General features: G+C 49.2%; 1 protein-coding gene across 4 annotated transcripts in view; it reads left to right on the top strand.

Moving 5' to 3' along the window:
- GJB1 (gap junction protein beta 1) overlaps nt 1-9,517 on the top strand; it is a 12,268-nt gene extending 2,751 nt beyond the window's left edge. Inside the window, exons 1-3 of one of the 4 annotated variants that reach the window (XM_025372208.1) lie at nt 7,200-7,346; nt 7,705-8,585; nt 9,108-9,517. In XM_025372208.1, coding sequence (XP_025227993.1) covers nt 7,721-8,572 — 852 coding nt within the window. In that variant the 5' untranslated portion in view covers nt 7,200-7,346; nt 7,705-7,720 and the 3' untranslated portion in view covers nt 8,573-8,585; nt 9,108-9,517. Of the gene's footprint in view, nt 1-186; nt 433-7,199; nt 7,347-7,704 lie in introns of those variants that run through there. The other 3 variants (XM_025372210.1, XM_025372207.1, XM_025372209.1) reach the window with 3 other exon arrangements.
- The last annotated feature ends 12,593 nt before the right edge of the window (nt 9,518-22,110 follow it).

Here is a 22,110-nt window from a genome sequence, read left to right as displayed (position 1 = left end):
AAAAAAAAAAAAAAAAAAAAAAAAAAAAAAAAAAAAAAACATGAGAGCAAAACACACCTGCAGCAACACCGAGGATATCAATACCTGGACTTTAACCCAAAGTCACAAAAACAGTTTGGATTTCAAAATCAGGTCACTCCCCTGGATGTTTTTAGAATGAAATCCTTGAGGCATTGATGTTGACATAGGGATCAGTTCTCCTTCCACAGGGAACAGCAAAAATTGAGATCACAGCACCCAGACAAGGGTCCTTAGAGGCCCCACAGGGAGCTACTGGCTATGTCCCAGAAGCCTCAAGAAGAAAAGAGGCGGAGAGTTACAAGAACCTAGAAACTCAGGGGTGGCCAGGATGTCTGTGGCACACCCCTGAAGGGCAGAAAAAAGAGAACAGCTAAGGTTTGCTTTGCAGTTTGAGAAAGCAGCCCAAGAAAGGTAAGGAAAGGGAAAAGCAGACCAAATCAAGAGGCAGCAAAAAATCCTGGGACAGAAGGAGAGGGAAAGAGTTGTCAATTGCTACAACAAAAATACCTTAGAAAAAAAAGAGCTGGGCCAGGCACAGTGGCTCACGCCTGTAATTCCAGCACTTTGGGAGGCTGAGGCAGCAGGATTAACTGAGGTCAGGACTTCAAGACCAGCCTGGCCAACATGATGAAACCCCATTTCTACTAAAAATGCAAAAATTAGCCAGACATGGTGACATGCACCTGTAATCCCAGCTACTCGGGAGGCTGAGGCAGGAGAATCGTTTGAACCTGGGAGGCGGAGGTTGCAGTGAGCCGAGATCACACCACTGCACTCCAGCCTGGGTAACAGAGCAAGACTCATCTCAAAAAAAAAAAAAAAAAAAGAAAGAAAGAAAGAAAAGAAAAGAAAGAGTTGTCAATTGATAGGAAAGGAGAGAAGGGGCTAAAAGAAAATAGGACATAGCAGTTTCGAATCTCCCTCCCTGTTCCTTCTTTTTTTTTTTTTAATCTCCCTGTTCCTAAAAAATACCCACAGAAAGTAAAGTTATACTTGTAGCCAAGTAGAGCTTATGGGAAAAAGTATGTGCTCTGTGAGAATCACGTGAACCCGGGAGGCGGAGCTTGCAGTGAGCCGAGATCGTGCCACTGCACTTCAGCTTGGGCTACGGAGTGAGACCCCGTCTCAAAAAAAAAAAAAAAAGTGTGTGGCCAGGCGCAGTGGCTCACACCTGTAATTCCAGCACTTTGGGAGGCCAAGGTGGGCGGATCACGAGGTCAGGAGATCGAGACCATCCTGGCTAACACGGTGAAACCCTGTCTCTACTAAAAATACAAAAAATTAGCCAGGTGTGGTGGCGGGCGCCTGTAGTCCTAGCTACTCAGGAGGTGAGGCAGGAGAATGACGTGAACCCGGGAGGCGGAGCTTGTAGTGAGCCAGGATCGCGCCACTGCACTCCGAACTGGGTGACAGAGCGAGACTCGCTCTCAAAAAAAAAAAAAAAACCAGTGTGTGTTCTGGAGACAGCTTGATCTGGCTCAAATTCCAGCTCTATCACTTAACTGACTATGTGACTCTTAGATAAGTCCTTTCACTTTTCTTTGCCTCAGTTTGCTCATCTGTGACACGAGGATAAATCAAAACTTACCTCAAAAAAATTTTTTGAGGATTAAACGAGAGTGCATGTGCAGGGGCCTGGCATATAACAGGTACTCAATAATTTTTTTTAAATAAAAATGCCACAATGTTGGGAGGTCTTATTATTATTATTATTTTCTGAGACAGGCTGGAATGCAGTTGGCACAATTGAAGCTCACTGCAGCCTCGACCTCCTGGACTCAAGAGATCCTCCTGCCTCAGCCTCTCGAGTAGCTAGGACTATGGGTGAATGGCACCAGCCACCATGCCTGGATAATTTTTGTGTTTCTTTTTTTGTAGAGATGGGGTCTCACTATGTTGCCTATGGCTGGTCTTGAACTCCTGGACTCAAGCGATACTCCCACCTCAGCCTCCTTTTTTTTTTTTTTTTTTTTAAGAGACAAGGGTCTCCCTGTGTTGCCTAAGAATAACCTGGCCAGGGGCCAGGTGCGGTGGCTCACGCTTGTAATCCCAGCACTTTGAGAGGTCGAGGCAGGTGGATCACGAGGTCAGGAGATCGAGACCATCCTGGCTAACATGGTGAAACCCTGTCTCTACTAAAAATACAAAAAAAAAAAAAAAAAAAAAAAAAAGCTGGTCATGGTGGCACACGCCTGTAGTCCCAGCTACTCGGGAGGCTGAGGCAGAAGAATGGCGTGAACCCGGGAGGCGGAGCTTGCAGTGAGCCGAGATCACGCCACTGTATTCCAGCCTGAGTGACAGAGTGAGACTCCATCTCAAAAAAAAAGAACCTGGCCAGGTTATTCTTTTATTATTATTATTATTATTATTATTATTATTATTATCATTGTTGTTGTTTATTTTATTCTTTTTTTTTTTTTTAAGAGACAGAGTCTCATTCTGTCACCCAGGCTGGAGTGCAGTGGCATGATCTTGGCTCACTACAACATCTGCCTCCCGGGTTCAAGTGATTCTCCTGACTCAGCCTCCTGAGTAGCTGGAACTACAGGCATGCGCCACCACGCCCAGCTAATTTTTGTATTTTTAGTAGAGACGAGGTTTCACCATGTTGGTCAGGCTGGTCTCGAACTCCTGACCTCAGGTAATCCACCAGTCTCTGCCTCCCAAAGTGCTGGGATTACAAGCGTGAGCCACTGTGCCTGGCCTTTTTTTTTGTTTTTCTTTTCTATTTTTTTTTTTTTTTTTGAGGCGGAGTCTCACTCTGTCACCCAGGGTGGAGTGCAGTGGCACAATCTGCTCACTGCAAGCTCCGCCTCCTGGGTTCACGCCATTCTCCTGCCTCAGCCTCCCAAATAGCTGGGACTACAGGCACCTGCCACCACGCTCGGCTAATTTTTTGTATTTTTAGTAGAGACGGGGTTTCACCATGTTAACCAGGATGGTTTCGATCTCCTGACCTCGTTTTCCACCCGCCTCAACCTCCCAAAGTGCTGGGATTACAGGCGTGAGCCACCGCGCCCAGGCTTTTCTTTTTTTAAATACAATAGAGACGGGGTCTTGCTATATTGCCCATGATGGTCTCAAACTCCCGGGCTCAAGCAATCCACCCACCTCAGCCTCCCAAAGTGCTGGGATTCCAGGCGTGAGCCACTGCACCTGGCCTAGGTTTTTTGTTTTGTTTTGTTTTCCCAAGACAGAGTCTCACTCTTTCCCCCAGGCTGGAGTTCAGTGGCGGGATCTCCACTCACTGCAACCTCTGCCTCTTGGGTTCAAGCAATTCTCCTGCCTCAGCCTCCTGAGTAGCTGGGATTACAGGTGCCCACCACCACATCCAGCTAATTTTTAGTAGAGATGGGGTTTCACCATGTTGGTCAGGCTGGACTCAAATCCCTCAGTGATCTGCCCACCTAAGCCTCCCAAAGTGCTGGGATTGCAGGCGTGAGCCCCTGCACCCAGCCAGTTATTAATAATTCTCTGGCTACCTGTTCTAGAGTGTAACACATCTCACTACCTGAAGCATTTCTTTTTTCTTTTCTTTTTTTTTTTTTTTTTTTTGAGACGGAGTCTCACTCTGTCACCAGGCTGGAGTGCAGTGGTGCAATCTCGGCTCACTGCAATCTTCGCCTCCTGGGTTCAAGCGATTCTCCTGCCTCAGCCTCCCGAGTAGCTGGGATTACAGGTGCGTGCCACCATGCCCAGCTAATTTTTCTAATTTTAGTAGAGTCGGGGCCGGGCGCGGTGGCTCAAGCCTGTAATCCCAGCACTTTGGGAGGCCGAGGCGGGCGGATCACGAGGTCAGGAGATCGAGACCATCCTGGCTAACATGGTGAAACCCCGTCTCTACTAAAAATACAAAAAACTAGCCGGGCGTGGTGGCGGGCGCCTGTAGTCCCAGCTACTCGGAGGCTGAGGCAGGAGAATGGCCTGAACCTGGGAGGCGGAGCTTGCAGTGAGCCGAGATCGCGCCACTGCACTCCAGCCTGGGTGACACAGCGCAAGACTCCGTCTCAAAAAAAAAAAAAAAAAAAAAAAAAATTTTAGTAGAGTCGGGGTTTCACCATGTTGGCCTCGATCTGCTGACCTCGTGATCTGCCCACCTTGGCCTCCCAAAGCGTTGGGATTAAAGGCATGAGCCACCGTGCCCAGCCTCTGAAGCATTTCTTTATGGCTAGCTGTGATGCCTAGTGCAACAGCTTTGCATGTAGATTCCTAGGCTTGGGAGAAAGGGCACCCATATCCCTGCTTCCCCATGCTGGTTGGCACATGACATGAACTCACTAAGGCTATTTATTTAGTTAGTTAGATGAAGAAACCTTGTTCTGAGAAGTAATCTATGTCCTGTGGACTGTCCTTCTTTCCCCTGATTCTTTCATCCCATTTCCCAACTTTCGCAGTTGCTGTTACCCCACCCCTTTCCTCTACAGCATAGAGGACCACCCAGGGCTGAATATGAGGCTTCTTCCACAACCACTTGCTCTGCTGTGGAGCATGCATTGGGGTCAGGAAATTACTCCAGGGATCACTGCATCTCCTATGGTCCAGCCCTGCGTGTCCTCCTCACATTCAGTTTCCTGCTGCTAGTATGATCTCCTTGCAACTTAATGGCAGAAGTGGCAAGAGATGGGAGAAGCCTTCTTAGCCTGCCTAAGGGATGGAGGAGAATTTCCTCCCTAGAGCAACTGGCAAGCTCCTGAAACCACGAGGTTACAATATGCACTTGGGGTTGGGGGCTGGTCTCAGACAGACCCTATAGGTCAACAACAGCATCGGGGGCTGCTCAAGGTCGCTCATGCCTGTAATCCCAACACTTTGGGAGGCAAAAGTGGGAAGATTGCTTGAGCCCAGGAGTTCAAGACCAGCCTGGGCAACATAGCGAGCCCCCGACCTCTACAAAAAAAAAAAAGAAAAATTCGCTGGGCATGGTGACACATACCTGTGGTCCCAGCTAATTGAGAGGCTGAGGTGGGAGGATCGCTGGAGCCCAGGAGGTCAAGGCTGCAGTGAGCAGTGATTGTGCCACTGCACTCTAGCCTGGGTGATATAGCCAGACCTTGTTCCCATCCTCTTAAAAAAAAAAACAAAAAAAAAAAACCCCACAGCATTAGGGAGAAAAAGGAGAGATCTTGGGTTTGGCAGACCATTTACTCCCCCAAGGCAACTTTGTTTTCTCTTCCCGAGAAGAATTTTTTTTTTTTTTTTTTTGAGATGGAGTCTTGCTCTGTCACCCAGACTGGAGTGCAGTGGTGCAATCTTGGCTCACGGCAACCTCCGTCTCCGGGGTTCCAGTGATTCTCCCACCTAGCAGCTGGGATTACAGGCATGCACCACCACACGCAGCTAAATTTTTGTATTTTCAGTAGAGATGGAGTTTCACTATGTTGGCCAGGGTGGTCTCAAACTCCGGACCTCAAGTGACCTGCCCACTTCAACCTCCCAAAGTGCTGGGATTACAGATGTGAGCCTCTGTGCCCGGCCCCTGAGAAGATTCTTAACCCCTTTGGTCACCAACTATGATCCTGGAGCTGGGCTAAGAACTTTTGCAGATTGCCTCGTTGAATCTCACAATAACCCTGGGTATTAACCTCATTTATAGATGAACAAGCAGGCTCGGAGAAGTTTAGTAGCTAGCCCAAGGTCACATCAAGTGAAGAACCAGAATCCAAACCTAAAGCTATGTGACTATAGGTAAGAGTCACAGCCTATCTCCTGACCCTCTGTTTGCTCAGTGACTTTTTTTTTTTTTTTTTTTTTTTTTTGAGATGGAATCATGCTCTGTCACCCAAGCTGGAGTACAATGGCATGATCTTGGCTCACTGCAACCTCCGCCGCCCAGGTTCAAGCAATTCTCCTGCCTCAGCCTCCTGAGTAGCTGGGATTACAGGTGTATACCACCATGCCCGGCTAATTTTTGTATTTTTAGTAGAGACGGGGTTTCACCATGTTGGCCAGGCTGGTCTCGAACTCCTGACCTCAAATGATCCACCCGCCACAGACTCCCAAAGTGCTGGGATTACAGGCGTGTGCCACGGCGCCCGGCCTGCTCAGTGACCTTTTGCTTTCTCCTTCTGGCTTATGCTCACCGTGTGCCCACTTGACCACCCCCTGCATGAGTTCCCTTTCCTGAAACTCAAAGAGAGACAGCCAGGGTTTGCTCCATGACACTGGAGTTGGAATGTGCTCACGGATTGACAGCTTCCATACTTCTTGTACCTTTATGGTTAACATTCGCCTTTGCTTTTTTGTTTGTTTGTTTTTGTGATAGAGTCTCACTCACTCTGTCGCCCAGGCTGGAGTTCAGTGGTGCAATCTTGGCTCACTGCAACCTCGGCCTCCTGGGTTCAAGTGATTCTCCTGCCTCAGCCTCCCGAGTAGCTGGGACTACAGGCTCGTCCCATCACGTCCGGCTAATTTTTTGTATTTTCAGTAGAGACAGGGTTTCACCTTGTTAGCCAGGATGGTCTTGATTTCCTGATCTTGTGATCCGTCCGCCTCGGCCTCCCAAAGTGCTGGAATTACAGGCGTGAGCCACTGCGCCGGGCCTTTTTTGTTGTTGTTGTTGTTGTTTTTAATGGTTAGCCTTTGCTTTCTACGGACACTGTCTGCAGAAGCACAAGGAGCCTGCTGTAGAAAGACTTCTGTCTCAGATACATTGTTTCATCCTACTTATACTACCGCTTTGTAACAGTGTGACCTTGAGGAGTTACTTACCTGAGCTTCAGCTTCTTCATCTGGAAAATGGGATAACAGGCTTCCTAAATGGGTCGAAAGAAAAAAGGTGTGGAACAACACTCAGCACAGTTCCTGGCTTGATAAATGAGCTCTCTTTCCTCTCCATATTCCGGAGGGGATCTAAGCCTCAGGGAAAATCCTGCTGACCTTAAACTTCTGATGGGGCCATGGGGAAGGGCCTCAGCCCAGAGCCTCCGGGTCCCCTGAGGTCCCCTCTTCACATCCACCTGCCTGAGTTTTATCTCCCTCCCCCGCGTGGCCATTCTTCTGGTGGGGCTATGGGGCGGGTGCGGCGATGGACCGGGCGGGCACAGAACAGGTGGGTGCAGGCTGGGTGTCCGGCGCTGGGACACAAGTGCTCTGTGTGTAGGGTGGGCGGAAGTCAGGGCGTTTGATCTGAATTCTAAAGGGCGTTGTTCAGAGCCCCACAAAGGTCTCATTGTGCAGACACTGGGTATAAAGCAGCATATGACTCCCCAGCACCGGGCGGTGATGAATTGGGACGCAGGCGCGGAGCCCAGGGACCACTCCCCCTGCACAGACATGAGACCATAGGGGACCTGTCTGGGTGGCCTCAGGGATAGGCACTCCCCAAGGTAAGAGGGCTTTGTTGAGTTTGCCCCAAGTCTGGAGTTAAGGAGCTAAGGAACAGGGAGCCATAGGGGATGGCTGATATCGGAACAAGACGGGCTTGGCAAAGAAAGGGGCTGGCGAGAAAAAAATGTTGGATGAAAGCAAAGAAGGGGGATGGGGCTCAGGGAGGTCAAGTCAAGTGAGTGAGGAGGAGGAGAAGCTGGCAAGGGGATGGGGTGACGAGGAAAGTCATGACCATCCTTCCTTTCCTGCTACTGGCTCTTGGAAGAGTTGGGTGGGGGGAGTGCGCAGGCAGTGCTATGGTGCCCGACTTTCCACCCCAGCTTTCTGACAGCTTGCTTCATGGCTGGTGTTTTGCAGGTGTGAATGAGGCAGGATGAACTGGACAGGTTTGTACACCTTGCTCAGTGGCGTGAACCGGCATTCTACTGCCATTGGACGAGTATGGCTCTCGGTCATCTTCATCTTCAGAATTATGGTGCTGGTGGTGGCTGCAGAGAGTGTGTGGGGTGATGAGAAGTCTTCTTTCATCTGCAACACACTCCAGCCTGGCTGCAACAGCGTCTGCTATGACCAGTTCTTCCCCATCTCCCATGTGCGGCTGTGGTCCCTGCAGCTCATCCTAGTTTCCACCCCAGCTCTCCTCGTGGCCATGCACGTGGCTCACCAGCAACACATAGAGAAGAAAATGCTACGGCTTGAGGGCCATGGGGACCCCCTACACCTGGAGGAGGTGAAGAGGCACAAAGTCCACATCTCAGGGACACTGTGGTGGACCTATGTCATCAGCGTGGTGTTCCGGCTATTGTTCGAGGCCGTCTTCATGTATGTCTTTTATCTGCTCTACCCTGGCTATGCCATGGTGCGGCTGGTCAAGTGCGACGTCTACCCCTGCCCCAACACAGTGGACTGCTTCGTGTCCCGCCCCACTGAGAAAACCGTCTTCACCGTCTTCATGCTAGCCGCCTCCGGCATCTGCATCATCCTCAATGTGGCCGAGGTGGTGTACCTCATCATCCGGGCCTGTGCCCGCCGAGCCCAGCGCCGCTCCAATCCACCCTCCCGCAAGGGCTCGGGCTTCGGCCACCGCCTCTCACCTGAATACAAGCAGAATGAGATCAACAAGCTGCTGAGCGAGCAGGATGGTTCCCTGAAAGACATACTGCGCCGCAGCCCTGGCACCGGGGCCGGGCTGGCTGAGAAGAGCGACCGCTGCTCGGCCTGCTGATGCCACATACCAGGCAACCTCCCATCCCGCCCCCGACCCTGCCCTGGGCGAGCCCCTTCTTCTCCCCTGCCGGTGCACAGGCCTCTGCCTGCTGGGGATTACTCGATCAAAACCTTCCTTCCCTGGCTACTTCCCTTCCTCCCAGGGCCTTCCATTTGAGGAGCTGGAGGGGTGGGGAGTTGGAGGCCCCCTATGCCAGTGCTCAAGGTTACTGGGAGTGTGGGCTGCCCTTGTTGCCTGCACCCTTCCCTCTTCCCTCTCCCTCTCTCTGGGACCATTGGGGACAAGAGATGGGATGCTCCGACAGCGTCTCCAATTATGAAACTAATCTTAACCCTGTGCTGTCAGATACCCTGTTTCTGGAGTCACATCAGCTGGGAGGGATGTGGGTAAGTGGAGCGGAGGGCGGGGGTACTGTGGACATGTGGGTGGAGAAGGGAGGGTGGCGAGCACTAGTAAAGGAGGAACAGTGCTTGCTGGCCACAAGGAAAAGGAGGAGGTGTCTGGGGTGAGGGAGTTAGGGAGGGAGAAGCAGGCAGATAAGTTGGAGCGGGGGTTGGTCAGGGCCGCCTCTTCCTCTAGTCCCCAAGGCCTCTCTCTGCCTGAAATGTTACACATTAAACAGGATTTTACAGTAAATGAAGAGGTGGCTCGTGTGTTTGTCAAGTTCTTTCTCCTGCAACCTCTGACCTCCCCCAGGATGAGCTGGCCTTGGGTTTTTACTGATTAAGAAAGGAATAGGGCAAAAGAAGTAGTTACTTGAGTAGCTGAAGCTGCAAATGAGGAACCACTACACTTCTGGGCTGCAGAGCCAGCCGCTGAGCCATTCCGCCCTGTTGTTTTTGTTGTGGTTCTTGTCTTTTTCGTTGTCTAATAACAGCTTTATTGGGATTTAATGTACATACCTCCTTCCTCTGATTTTGAAAAGATTAAAAATGACAACTCCCTCTGAAGAGACAAGAAATGATTGGGAAATTTCTCATGCCCCAGAGAATGGCACACATTCCCTGGGTACCTTGGTGAGAGCCCCTTCCCCACACACCTGGAGAACTATCTCCTTACTCCCTCCAAACTCAGCATCCCCTACAAGCTGATGTCCCACAGTCCACCTGTTGGGTTGCATGATGACCCTGGCCCCTTTCCTCTGGACATAGCCCCTAATTCCATCCTCTTTCCCAGTTTCCTTCTCTCAGGAATCAATGCTTCCCACTCCAGAGATGCCTCCACACAGGTCAAACGTTTCACAGCAGCAGTTTCCTCACCAGCATCACCCTTCCCTGTCAGCTGTGGCAGGAAAAGCCCCAGGTTGAGACTTGGAAAAGCTGCGCTGGAGTCCTGGGGCTGTCACTTAGCAGCAAGGCATTCCCTTCCCTGAGCCTCAGCTTCCTTATGAGCAAAGGAGAACTGGCCCAGCACATCTCTCAGCATCCTTCAACACTCTGTGCTTCTGGGATTCCTAAAAGACTTCCCCAAGTAACAACGCATCATCTTCCTGCAGCCTCACGGGGGTTTCCTCAAAGTCACTGCCCCCACAAATAGCCTCTCAGAGTAAAAGTTTCCCCCATGGCAAGTTTGCCTCCTCAGCTTCCTCACCTCCGAACAGGAGAAATTATTTGTCACTCCCTCTGAGAGTATGTGGACTCCATGTAGGAAGTGCTGGATATCAGAAAGGGAGAGAAAATCAGACACAATCTCATATGAATTTTTCTCCCTTGAAACAGTTTTTCCTATTCAGAGAGAAAGCATGGAAGTTTTCCTTATTTGAGATTTCTCCTTTAGAAAAAAAAAAAGGAAGGCTGGATGTGGTGGCTGTAGTCCCAGCAGTTTGGAAGGCCAAGGAGAGAGAATCACTTGAGCCCATGAGTTTGAGACCAGTCTGAGCAACATAGAGAGACCCCATCTCTACAAAAAAAAAAAAAAAAAAAAATTAGTCAGATGTGGTGGCATGTGCCTGTAGTCCCAAGCTATTTCGGAGGCTGAGGTGGGAGGATAACTTGAGCCCAGGAGGAGGTTGAAGCTGCAGTCAGCCGTGATCATGCCACTGCACTCCAGCCTGGACCAGAGAGTGAGACCCTGTCAAGACAGAAACGAAGGAAGGAAGGAAGGAAGGAAGGAAAGGAGGGAGGAAGGGAAGGAGGGAGGAAGGGAAGGAGGGAAGGAAAGGAGACCTTTAGAGGCTGAGGCAAGAGGATTGCATGAGGTCAGGAGTTCAAGACTAGCCTGGACAGCATAGCAAGACCCTATCCCTATCTCTATTTTTTTTAAATTGAAAGAAAGGAGAGAGTAAGTATTCCTTTCCACCACACTTAGCAATCCCTGAGAGAGAGCTTCCTCGGCCTTAAAAGAGGAACATTCCTTTCCTACAAGAAATTTCCTTTCCCCTTAGAAACTGACATTATGTTCCATCAGAGGAGAGGTCCCCACCCCCTCACGGTGGAAAAGATTCCTTTTCTTATCGAAATCCATTCTCTTCACCCACAGCAATAAAACAAACACATCCCCTCTCCATACAACATGCCATCAGGAGAAATATTTTCTTTTGAAAAGTCCATCCTGGTCCTGGGCGGAAGCAGGGAACCTCATGCCCTCTCCACATTGAGAAATGCTAACCCCACCATCACATCAGAAATGTGGTTTCTCTTGTAAGATTCTACCAATCCCCCTTGGAAAGAGACTCCAACTCTAGATCAAGGCTTTCCTCTCCAGGGGGCAGTGGTGGGACAATAAAGCTATCAGGCAGGGTGTTACAGCCCAAGTGGGAGACACAGGATTCTTGGGTCCCATGAACCAGGTAGGAGCAGGCCCAAGGAACCTTGAGGGCAGATGGTGGACACAATGTCTCAGGGAGGTAGGAGGCAGAGTTAGACTGACTCCAAGACTGACTTTTCAAATCAGGCTCTGTCACAAAGAGTATAAGAGAGAGACATCGAGGCAAATGAGGCATGCTCTCTGCCACGCAGTAGAAATTCAGTGTACTGAGTGACCTGGGTTTTGAAGAGGACATTGGAATTAGGAGACCTTGTTCTCCACTGATGAGCTCTGTCCCCTTGGACACGTGATATTTACCCTCTCCAGGTCTGTTTCCTCATCTCCAATAGAGAGTTAATAATAACCTCTCTACCTCTTTCACAGAACTTGTGTGAGAATCAGACAAGATGTGTTCAAAAGCTGGTTATGAACTAACGGTAAAGTAAGATAAGATAGTATCGTAAGCACTGAGACCATGGCCTTACGACATGCTAGAATTCTCATTGAGCCAGAAAGGAGTGAGGCTGGTTCAGGTAGGCTGAAGCTAGTTAAAACGATTTGGCAATAATAGTGTTGGCTCCCCCAAGGAGTGGACACCAGTCCAAACAGCAAAGTCCAAGAGAGGTTGCAAACCTGAGCATGATTCATTTAAGGATCAATATTCAAGGGGTCTGATCAGGAAGCAGAAAAGGCCTAGTAACAGGAAGCTCTTGCATGCTGTATCTCATGGAACTGGTCCTTTTAAGAATGTCTATGATCTTTTAGAAGTGTCTATGCACAGAGACGCCAGGAGCTGGGGGGCAAAGGAACAGAGGCAGATGAACTAGGAGAGTAATCAAGGCCTCCAGCCAGTTGAGTTGGGATTTGAAAGCAAGCTGCGGTATCCATAGAGAATTGGCATGGCAACCACAAACTGGTTCAGATGTTCAATCAGATAGCCTGGGTGCACACAGTGGGGGCTAGAGGGGAATGTTTGCTCCATTTACTGACTCCACAGTACTTAAATGCCAGACCTGGCCTATGGTGCAGAAGGGGCTATACAATCGTACGAAACTGAGCTCCTGTTGATTCCTGGAGTAGGCCAGGGAGAATGTACAGGGTCAAATGGAGAATGGATTGGGACATTCCAGCAAAGGGCAAATAAAACAGACAAAAAATACCCTACAGATATGACAGGAGTTGGCTGGACACAGTGGCTCATGCCTGTAATCCCAGCAATTTGGGAAGCCAAAGCAGGCAGATCACTCGGAGCCAGGAGTTCGAGACCATCCTGGCCAACATGATGAAACCCTGTCTCTGCTAAAAATACAAAAATTAGCCAGGCGTGGTGGCACATGCCTATAGTCCCAGCTACTCAGGAGGCTGAGGCAGGAGAATTGCTTGGATCCGGGAGGTGGAGGTTGCAGTAAGCCAAGATCGTGCCGCGGCACTCCAGCCTGGGCGACAGAGTAAGTGAGGCTCTATCACCAAAAAAAAAAAAAAAAAAAAAAGTCAGACCCGGTAGCTCATGCCTGTAATCCCAGCACTTTGGGAGGCCGAGGCAGGTGGATCACTTGAAGTTATGAGTTTGAGACCAGCCTGGCCAACATGGTGAAACCCCATCTCTACCAAAAATACAAAAATTAGCCCCGTGTGGTGGCAGGCACCTGTAATCTCAGCTACTTGGGAGGCTGAGGCATGAGAATCGCTTGAACCCGGAAGGCAGAAGTAGCAGTGAGCCGAGATCATGCTACTGCACTCCAACCTTGGTGACAGAGCGAGATTCTGTCTCAAAAAAAGAAAAGAAAAGAAAAGAAAAGGTATGATGAGAGTGATACCTTCAAACTTGTGTGTTTGGAAGGTCAGTCTGCAGCTGCATGGAGACTGGATCGGGGATTGAAGACTGAGACAGATTGACCAGGTACTGCCAGGTGCAGTGGCACACCTGTGGTCCCACCTACTTGGGAGGCTGAGGTGGAAGGATTCATTGAACCCAAGAGTTTGAGACTAGTCTGGTCAACATAGTGAAACCCTGTCTTAAAAAAAAAAAAAAAAAAAAAAGCCGGGCGCGGTGGCTCAAGCCTGTAATCCCAGCACTTTGGGAGGCCGAGAGGGGCGGATCACGAGGTCAGGAGATCGAGACCATCCTGGCTAACATGGTGAAACCCCGTCTCTACTTAAAAAAATACAAAAAACTAGCTGGACGAGGTGGCGGGCGCCTGTAGTCCCAGCTACTCGGGAGGCTGAGGCAGGAGAATGGCGTGAACCCAGGAGGCGGAGCTTGCAGTGAGCTGAGATCCGGCCACTGCACTCCAGCCTGGGCGACAGAGCGAGACTCTGTCTCAAAAAAAAAAAAAGACCAGCTATGGAGCTATTGTAATAGCCCAAGTGGGGCCTATAGAACTAGGACAGTGGCAGAGAAATATGAAGAAGAGACAGGTGTGAGAGATATTTTGGATGTAGAACCTACAACAGGACTTCATGTCTGAGTTGTGGGGTGCGGAAGAGCCAAAGGTAATTTGAGGTTTCCTTTCCCTCCTTTGACTAGAAAACTCCTAATCATTCAAAACTCATCTCAAACGTCGTTTCCTCTGTGAAGCTGTCACCTCTTCTCTCCCCACTGACCAAGTCCCTCGGAAAGAACGAGTCTTCCCCTCCACTCTGAATTCCCACAGTATGACTGTGGTATATGTGATAAGAGCACTTATCCCATTATGTGGTGCCAGGTGCGGCGACTCACACCTGTAATCCTAGCTGCTCGAGAGGATGAGGTGGGAGGATCGCTTGGAGACCAGCCTGGGCTACACAGTGAGACCCCGTCTCTAAAAAATACCACCACCACCACCACCACCACACACACACAAAAAAGAAAAGCACACAGGCCAGGCACAGTGACTCATGCCTGTAATCCCAGCACTTTGGGAGGCTGAGGCAGGCGGATCTGTTGAGGCCAGGAGTTCAAGACCAGCCTGGTCAATATGGCAAAACCCTGTCTCTATTAAAAATACAAAAATTAGGCAGGCGTGGCAGTGGGGACCTGTAGTCCCAGCTACCCAGGAGGCTGAGGCAAGAGAATCAGTTGAACCTGGGAGGCAGAGGCTGCAGTAAGCCGAGATCGTGCCACTGTACTCCAGCCTGGGTGACAGAGTGAGACTGAAAAAAAAGAAGGAAGGAAGGAAGGAAGGAAGGAAGGAAGGAAGGAAGGAAGGAAGGAAGGAAGGAAGGAAGGAAGGAAGGAAAGAAGGNGAAGGAAGGAAGGAAGGAAGGAAGGAAGGAAGGAAGGAAGGAAGGAAAGGAGGGAGGGAAGAAAGATTAGCTCATAAAATCCGTGTCTTAAAAAAAGAAAGAGGCCAGGCGCAGTGGCTCACGTCTGTAATCCCAGCACTTTGAAAGGCCTAGGCAGGTGGATCTCCTGAGGCCAGGAATTGGAGACCAGCCTGGCCGACATGGTTTAACCCTGTGTCTACTAAAAATAGAAAAATCAGCTGGGTGTGGTGGCACGTGCCTGTCATCCCAGGTACTCGGGAGGCTGAGACAGGAGAATTGCTTCAACCCGGGAGGCGGAAGTTGCAGTGAGCTGAGATCATGCTATTGTACTCCATCCTGGCTGACAGAGCAAGACTCCATCAGAAGGAAGGAAGGAAGGAAGGAAGGAAGGAAGGAAGGAAGGAAGGAAGGAAGGAAGGNGAAGGAAGGAAGGAAGGAAGGAAGGAAGGAAGGAAGGAAGGAAGGAAGGAAGGAAGGGAAGGAAGGAGGAAAGGAAGGAAAGAAAGGGAGAGAGAAAGAAAGGGAAGGAAAAGAGAGAGGAAAAGAAAGAAACCATTGTGTGGTAATCACTTGCATAAGCTTACCACATAGTAGGTGCTTAGTAGCCTGTGGAATTCAGGGCAGCAGGGAAGAAGACATAGGCATGTGCAAAGGTTCAGAGTCTTGAGAGAGTAGAGTGTGTTCACTGTGACTAGAGCAGAAAATGATGGAATGGGGAGTGGGGTGGTTGCAGTAGGAGATGAGACTGGCAAAGCAGGTCGGGGCTGGTCAGTGAAGACTCTCATAGAAATGCATGCACGTTTGCACAGGAGTCTGGACTCCAGTATCACGTGTAGAAGCCCTTCTGACATAAAAGTTAAGTGCCTACTAGATTAACAGGCAATTCTGTACTCATGATCATGGATGGACTGTAGAGGTCTTCAGGAGATCCAGATCAGGGCAGACCTTTGCACAAACAGATGTGTTAAAGTTGACAGTGAACTATGGAAGAAAGACCAGAATTATTTGAAAGTGGACTTCAAGGAGAAAGGGTAATTTACATACGATGGTGACCAACTGTTCTCCATTTTTTTCACCACAACTGAAGCCCCTGTGAAAAGTCAGTGTCACATAGTGATTAAGAGCATTGTTGGCCAGGTGCAGTGGCACACACCTGTAATCTTGGTACTTTGGGAGGCTGAGGTGGGCAGATCGCCTGAGGTCAGTAGTTCGAGACCAGCCTGACTAACATGGAGAAACCCTGTCTCTACTGAAAATACAAAATTAGCCAGGCGTGGTGACGCATGCCTGTAATCCTAGCTACTTGGGAAGGCTGGGGCAGGAGAATAGCTTAAGCCCGTGAGGCAGAGGTTGCAGTGAGCCAAGATCGCGCCGTTGCATTCCAGCCTGGGTAACAAGAGTGAAACTCCGTCTCAAAAAAAAAAAAAAAATTGTTTCCTTCCTACCTGTGTGAGTTTGACCATGTTACTTGGCCACTCTAGGCCTTAGTTTCCTCATCTGTAAAGCATGACTACCTGTGTCACAGGGCTGTAGTGAGGATTAAATGTGTTCATTATATATAAAGCACTTCAAACAAGGCCTGGTCGATAGTAAGTCCTACACAAGGATTTGCAGTTATTATTTCATCTTGCCATCTTCACTGCTTCTCCAGCTATTCACCAACTCTCTCAAACACTGAGTTAAACTCTTTCTCACCTAATTAACATGCTTGCTTTTTTTTTTTTTTTTTTTAAGACAGGGTCTCACTCTATTGCCCAGGCTGGAGTGCAGTGGTGCCATCATAGCTCACTGCAACCCCAAACTCCTAGCTCCAGTGATCCTCCCTCCTCAGCCTCCCAAAGTGCTGGTATTACAGGCGTGAGCCACTGTGCCTGGCCTAACATGTTTTCTTGACTATCTAACTGTCCATTGTCATGTGCGTGTGCTTAAGCAAGCAAGTCTGTATGTTTGCATGCATATGTATCATTGTGTTGACACATATGACCACATTCACATGTATGTGGGAGGATGGCTGTGAGGGGAGTGCCCATTTTTTTTTTTTTTTTTGAAACGGAGTCTTGCTCTGTCACCCAGGCTGGAGTGCAATGGTGTGATCTTGGCTTACTGCAACCTCCATCTCCCAGTTTCAAGCGATTCTCCTGCCTCAACCTCCCGAGTAGCTGGGATTACAGGCATGTGCCACCACGCCAGGCTAATTTTTGTATTTTTTTTGTAGAGATGGGGTTTCACCATGTTGGCCAGGCTGGTCTCCAACTCCTGACCTCAGATAATCTGCCTGTCTCGGCCTCCCAAAGTGCTGGGATTACAGGCGTGAGCCACCGCGCTTGGCCAAGTGCCTTAACTCTTAATGTAGTTTTAATGAAAAGGATGTTTCCCAATCATAATATGGTCTGAAACTTTATGACCAGGCTTAGAAATGACTTAGGTGGGCCAGGGGCACCATACTATGGAGCACCTAATATGTGCCAGATTTGGTGCTGAATTAAGCACTGACATGTATACTGGCAAGGTAGCTATTATTATCCCCCTACTTGTAGATGAGGAAATGGAGACTCAGAGAAGTTAAGTAATATGTCCAAAGGTTGCACTGCAGAGCTAGAATTAAAACCTAGTCCCATTCTAATCCAAAACCTGTGCTGTTTCCTCTATTCCAAAGTAACCACTCTAGCTGGGCATGGTGGCTCACACCTGTAATCCCCACACTTTGGGAGGCCGAGGCGGGTGGATTGCTTGAGGGCAGGAGTTCCAGACCAGCCTGGCCAACATGGCAAAACCCCGTCCCTACGAAAAATACAACAATTAGCCAAGCGTGATGGCACATGCCTGTAATCCCAGCTACTCAGGAGGCTGAGACGGAAGAATCGCTTGAACCCGGGAGGCGGAGGTTGCAGTGAGACGAGATGGCACCACTGCACTCCAGCCTGGGTGACCGAGCAAGACTCCCTCTCAAAAAAAAGCAAACACAAAAACAAACAAACGAAAAAGACAAAGTAACAACTCTATGCTGCTTTAGGAAGTGTTTCAGGGCATGTGGGGTGGGGAGCTCAGTATGATATTAAAATATCCCTAAGTACTAACGTGCTGGAAAACAACATGTTTGTACAGGACCCCTAAGGTTAAGAGAAAGAAATGGTGAAAGTTGAGGAAGGGGCTGCCCTGCACTCAGGCAAGGAAGGGCAGTTTTGTGGGGAGAGGGCCCTTCTCAGGAGGTCTACCCGGAGCAGGATCCAGAAATTGTCCATCCCTGGGAAGGGAGGCAACTTGGGGAGTACAGGGAAGATGTGGAGAGACAGTTATTCGGAACCCCTTACCCTCGTTTGGCCTAAGTCAAGATAAGCTGTTGAAACTGTCGCCCTTTCTCTCCCTCCACCTTAGGGGTCCCAAACACACTTTATTTTCCCTCAGTCTCCCCTAATCCCTTTCTGTTTCTGCTCCAGCTTTCTTCAAAGGACAAAGCCTTTCATTCCTCAGTTAGAGATAATTGTCTTGAAATGCAGATACCTGGGAGAACTCATTCACACTAAAATATAATCAATTAACCGACAAACAAGTTCTGGTAATTCTGCTTCTCAAATCTTTCTCAAATCCCTTTTCTCCTCAGCATCCCCATTGCCACTGCTGCTTTCCTTCAGGCCTTGCCAGAATCTAACTGAAAATGTGGAGGAGAGTGAACTTGGATTAAAACACTTGCTCCATGCCAGGCACTGCGCTAAACATTACCTCCTTTAATCCTCACTGTCACTGAGGCAAGCTCCGTATTGTTCCCATTTTAGAGACAAGGAAATCAAGGTTCAAGTAGGTTAAGTAACTTGCCTTGGTCACACAGGAAAGAAAGGGCTGAGCCGGGGAACTGGAATTCACATCTGGTGGATGCCAAAGGCAAAGCACTAACCATTTCTTTTTCTTTCCTTCCTTCCTTCCTTCCTTCCTTCTTTCTTTCTTTCCTTTCTTTTTTGAGATGGAGTCTCGCTCTGTCACCCAGGCTGGAGTGCAGTGGCACGATCTCGGCTCACTACAAGCTCTGCCTCCTGGGTTCACACCATTCTCCTGCCTCAGCCTCCAGAGTAGCTGGGACTACAGGCGCCTGCCACCATGCCCGGCTAATTTTTTGTATTTTTAGTAGAGGCAAGGTTTCACCGTGTTAGCCAGGATGGTCTTGATCTCCTGACCTCGTGATCCACCTGCCTCGCCTCCCAAAGTGCTGGGAATACAGGCGTGAGCCACTGCGCCTGGCCTTTCTTTCTTTCTTTCTTTCTTTCTTTCTTTCTTTCTTTCTTTCTTTTCTTCCTTTCTTTCTTTCTTTCCTTCTTTCTTTCTTTCGTGCTGGGAATACAGGCGTGAGCCACTGCACCTGGCCTCCTTCCTTCCTTCCTTCCTTCCTTCCTTCCTTCCTTCCTTCCTTCCTTCCTTTCCTTCTTTCTTTCTGAAACGGAGTTTCACACTGTCACCCAGGCTGGAGTCCAATGGCGCGATCTAGGCTCACTGCCACCTCTGCCTCCCAGGCTCAGGTGATTCTCCTGCCTCAGCCTCCCAAGTAGCTGGGATTACAGATGCCCGCCAGCACGCCTGGCTAATTTTTTGTATTTTCAGTAGAGACGGGATTTCACTATTTTGGCCAGGCTGATCTCGAACTTCCGATCTCGTGATCTGCCTACCTCGGCCTCCCAAAGTGTTGGGATTACAGGCATGAGCCACCACTCCCGGCCTCTCTTTTTTTCTTTTTTTTTTTTTAGATGGAGTCACATTCTGTCGCCCAGGCTGGAGTGAGTGGCAACCTCCACCTCCCGGGTTCAAGTGATTCTCCTGCCTTAGCCTCCCAAGTAGCTGAGATTACAGGTGCCCGCCACCAGGTCCAGCTAATTTTTGTATTTTTAGTAGAGAAGAGTTTTCACCTTGTTGGCCAGGCTGGTCTCAATTACAGGCATGAGCCACTGCACCCGGCCACCTCTGTAATCTTTCTTGATTTCCTGGGAGAGAGTGAGAAACAATTACATTCTACCTTGGCTATTTTATTGACATGTGAGTCTTTCCCAGGGTCAGGACTAGGGTGAGGCAGTCGAGGCACCTAGAATGCAAATGTAAGGAGGCACTCCCTCTCAGGGTCATACAAATGCCCACCCTGTACGTATGTGACCCTGAGAGCAAGTACCCTTACATTTTTCACCCTAGGTGCCTCAGTTGCCTCACCCAGTCCCAGCCCTGGTCTTCCCTATCAGACTAGGAATTTCTCAAGAGTAGACCCCAGGTTTTTGTTGTTGTTGCTGTTGTTTGGTTTTATTTTTTGAGACAGAGTCTCGCTCTGTCACCCAGGCTGGAGTGCAGTGGTGCGATCTCAACTCACTGTAACCTCTGCCTCCCAGGTTCAATCGATTCCCCTGCCTCAGCCTCCGGAGTAGCTGGGACGACAGGGGCCTGCCACCATGCCCAGCTAATTTCTATATTTTTAGTAGAGGCGGGATTTCACCATGTTGACCACGCTGGTCGCGAACTCCTGACCTCAAATGATCCACCCACCTTGATCTCCCACAGTGCTGGGATTACAGGCATGAACCACTGTGCCAGCCAACCCCAGGTTCTTATTCATGTTTGTATTCACAGTGAGTAACAAGAGGCTCTGCACAGAGTAGATATCTAGTTGAACAAATGACATCAGGCCCTTCTCTGTTTCAACAAGGGAAGGAGGTAAGAGGAAGTGGATAGTTTGGCACCCTGTTGTGAATGGGAGAAGGAGAAGGTCAATTTAAGACTTCATCCTGGCCTGGACTGTAAGGACAGTTTTTCATCTGGTGGTTATGTCTTTGGCGTCTGGCAGATTTGGGACTCCTCCTACTTCTCTGGTCTCTCCCTCTCAGTGCCTTTCTCTGGTTAACTGGAGACATTCTCCAAAGCACTATGTTTGGGTTTTTTGTCCTCTTCTCTCTTCACTCTATTTTCCCAAGTGACCTTGTTTACTCCCAGAGCTTCAGTGAGAAGCTCTGCAGATGACTTCTAAATTAACACCTCATCTCTCTCCTAAGCCTCAGACTTGAATTTCTAACTGCCTACTACATACAGTAACACGTAGCATCAATATTTGCTCTTTTGTGTCTGTTGTCTCATCTGACCTTCTCAACGCTTCTGTGAGAAAGTCAGGGCAGAATATGAACTCATTTTTTAGGTGAGGCTCAAAAAGGTTGTCTTGCCCAAGGTTTTATGGCAGACCTATGATTAGAAACTCAATCTGGGTGTTCTCTCTGCGTGCCATGTTGCATGGTGCACCACAAGGGTGTTTCAATGGAGTCTCAAAACCAATGTGATAAAAATCTCAACTTATTAGCAATCTTCTCCTATCCCTGACAGAACACACACACACACACACACCCCTAAAAACAAACAAACAAACAAAACACTTGGCTGGGCGTGGTGGCTCATGCCTGTAATCCCACCACTTTGGGAGGCCGAGGCAGGCAGATCATGAGGTCAAGAGATCAAGACCATCCTGGCCAACATGGTGAAACCCTGTCTCTACTAAAAATACAAAAATTAGCTGGGCATGGTGGTGCGCACCTGTAGTTGCAGCTACTCGGGAGGCTGAGGCAGGAGAATCGCTTGAATCCGGGAGGCGGAGGTTGCAGTGAGCCGACATCGCGCCACTGCACTCCAGCCTGGCAACAGAGCAAGACTCTGTCTGAAAAAAAAACAAAAACAAAAACAAAAAAACTTGTCCCTGTGCTACCCATCTTTTTTTGTTTTGTTTTGTTTTTGAGACGCAGTCTCGCTCTGTCGCCCAGGCTGGAGTGCAGTGGCCGGATCTCAGCTCACTGCAAGCTCCGCCTTCCGGGTTCACGCCATTCTCCTGCCTCAGCGCCCCCCACCCCACCCCAGTAGCTGGGACTACAGGTGCCTGCCACCACGCCTGGCTAATTCTTTGTATTTTCAGTAGATACGGAGTTTCACCATGTTAGCCAGGATGGTCTCGATCTCTTGACCTCGTGATCCGCCCGCCTCGGCCTCCCAAAGTGCTGGGATTAGAGGCATGAGCCACCGCGCCCGGTCTGTGCTACCCATCTTGGTTAAAGGCATCTCACTCTCCCAGTCATCAAGGCTAGAAACCTGGGGTTCATGCTCAATTCTTCCCTTTCCCATAACCTTTATAGCCTTTACCTTTTATTGTTATTATTATTATTATTATTTTTTGAGACGGAGTCTCACTCTGTCACCCAGGATGGAGTGCAGTGGCATGCTCTCAGCTCACTACAACCTCCGCCTCCCAGGTTCAAGCAATTCTGCCTCAGCCTCCCAAGTAGCTGGGATTACAGACACCTGCCACCATGCCCAGCTAATTTTTGTATTTTTGTAGAGATGGGGTTTCGCCATGTTGGCCAGGCTGGTCTCAAACTCCTGACCTCAAGTGATTCACCCGGCTCTGCCTCTCAAAGTGCTGGGATTACAGGCGTGAGCCACCCCCCAAGAACCTTTACTTCTAATGATTCATCAGATCCTGCAGCCTTGACCTTCAAAATGCCTGAAATTTACTTTGAATCTATCTTTTTTTCCCTTCCCTA

The sequence above is a fragment of the Theropithecus gelada genome, chromosome X (genome assembly GCF_003255815.1).
Source record: "Theropithecus gelada isolate Dixy chromosome X, Tgel_1.0, whole genome shotgun sequence".
NCBI classification, from domain to species: domain Eukaryota; kingdom Metazoa; phylum Chordata; class Mammalia; order Primates; family Cercopithecidae; genus Theropithecus; species Theropithecus gelada.
Note: the sequence above shows the minus strand (reverse complement) of the source record. Positions and strands in the feature narration are given on the sequence as shown.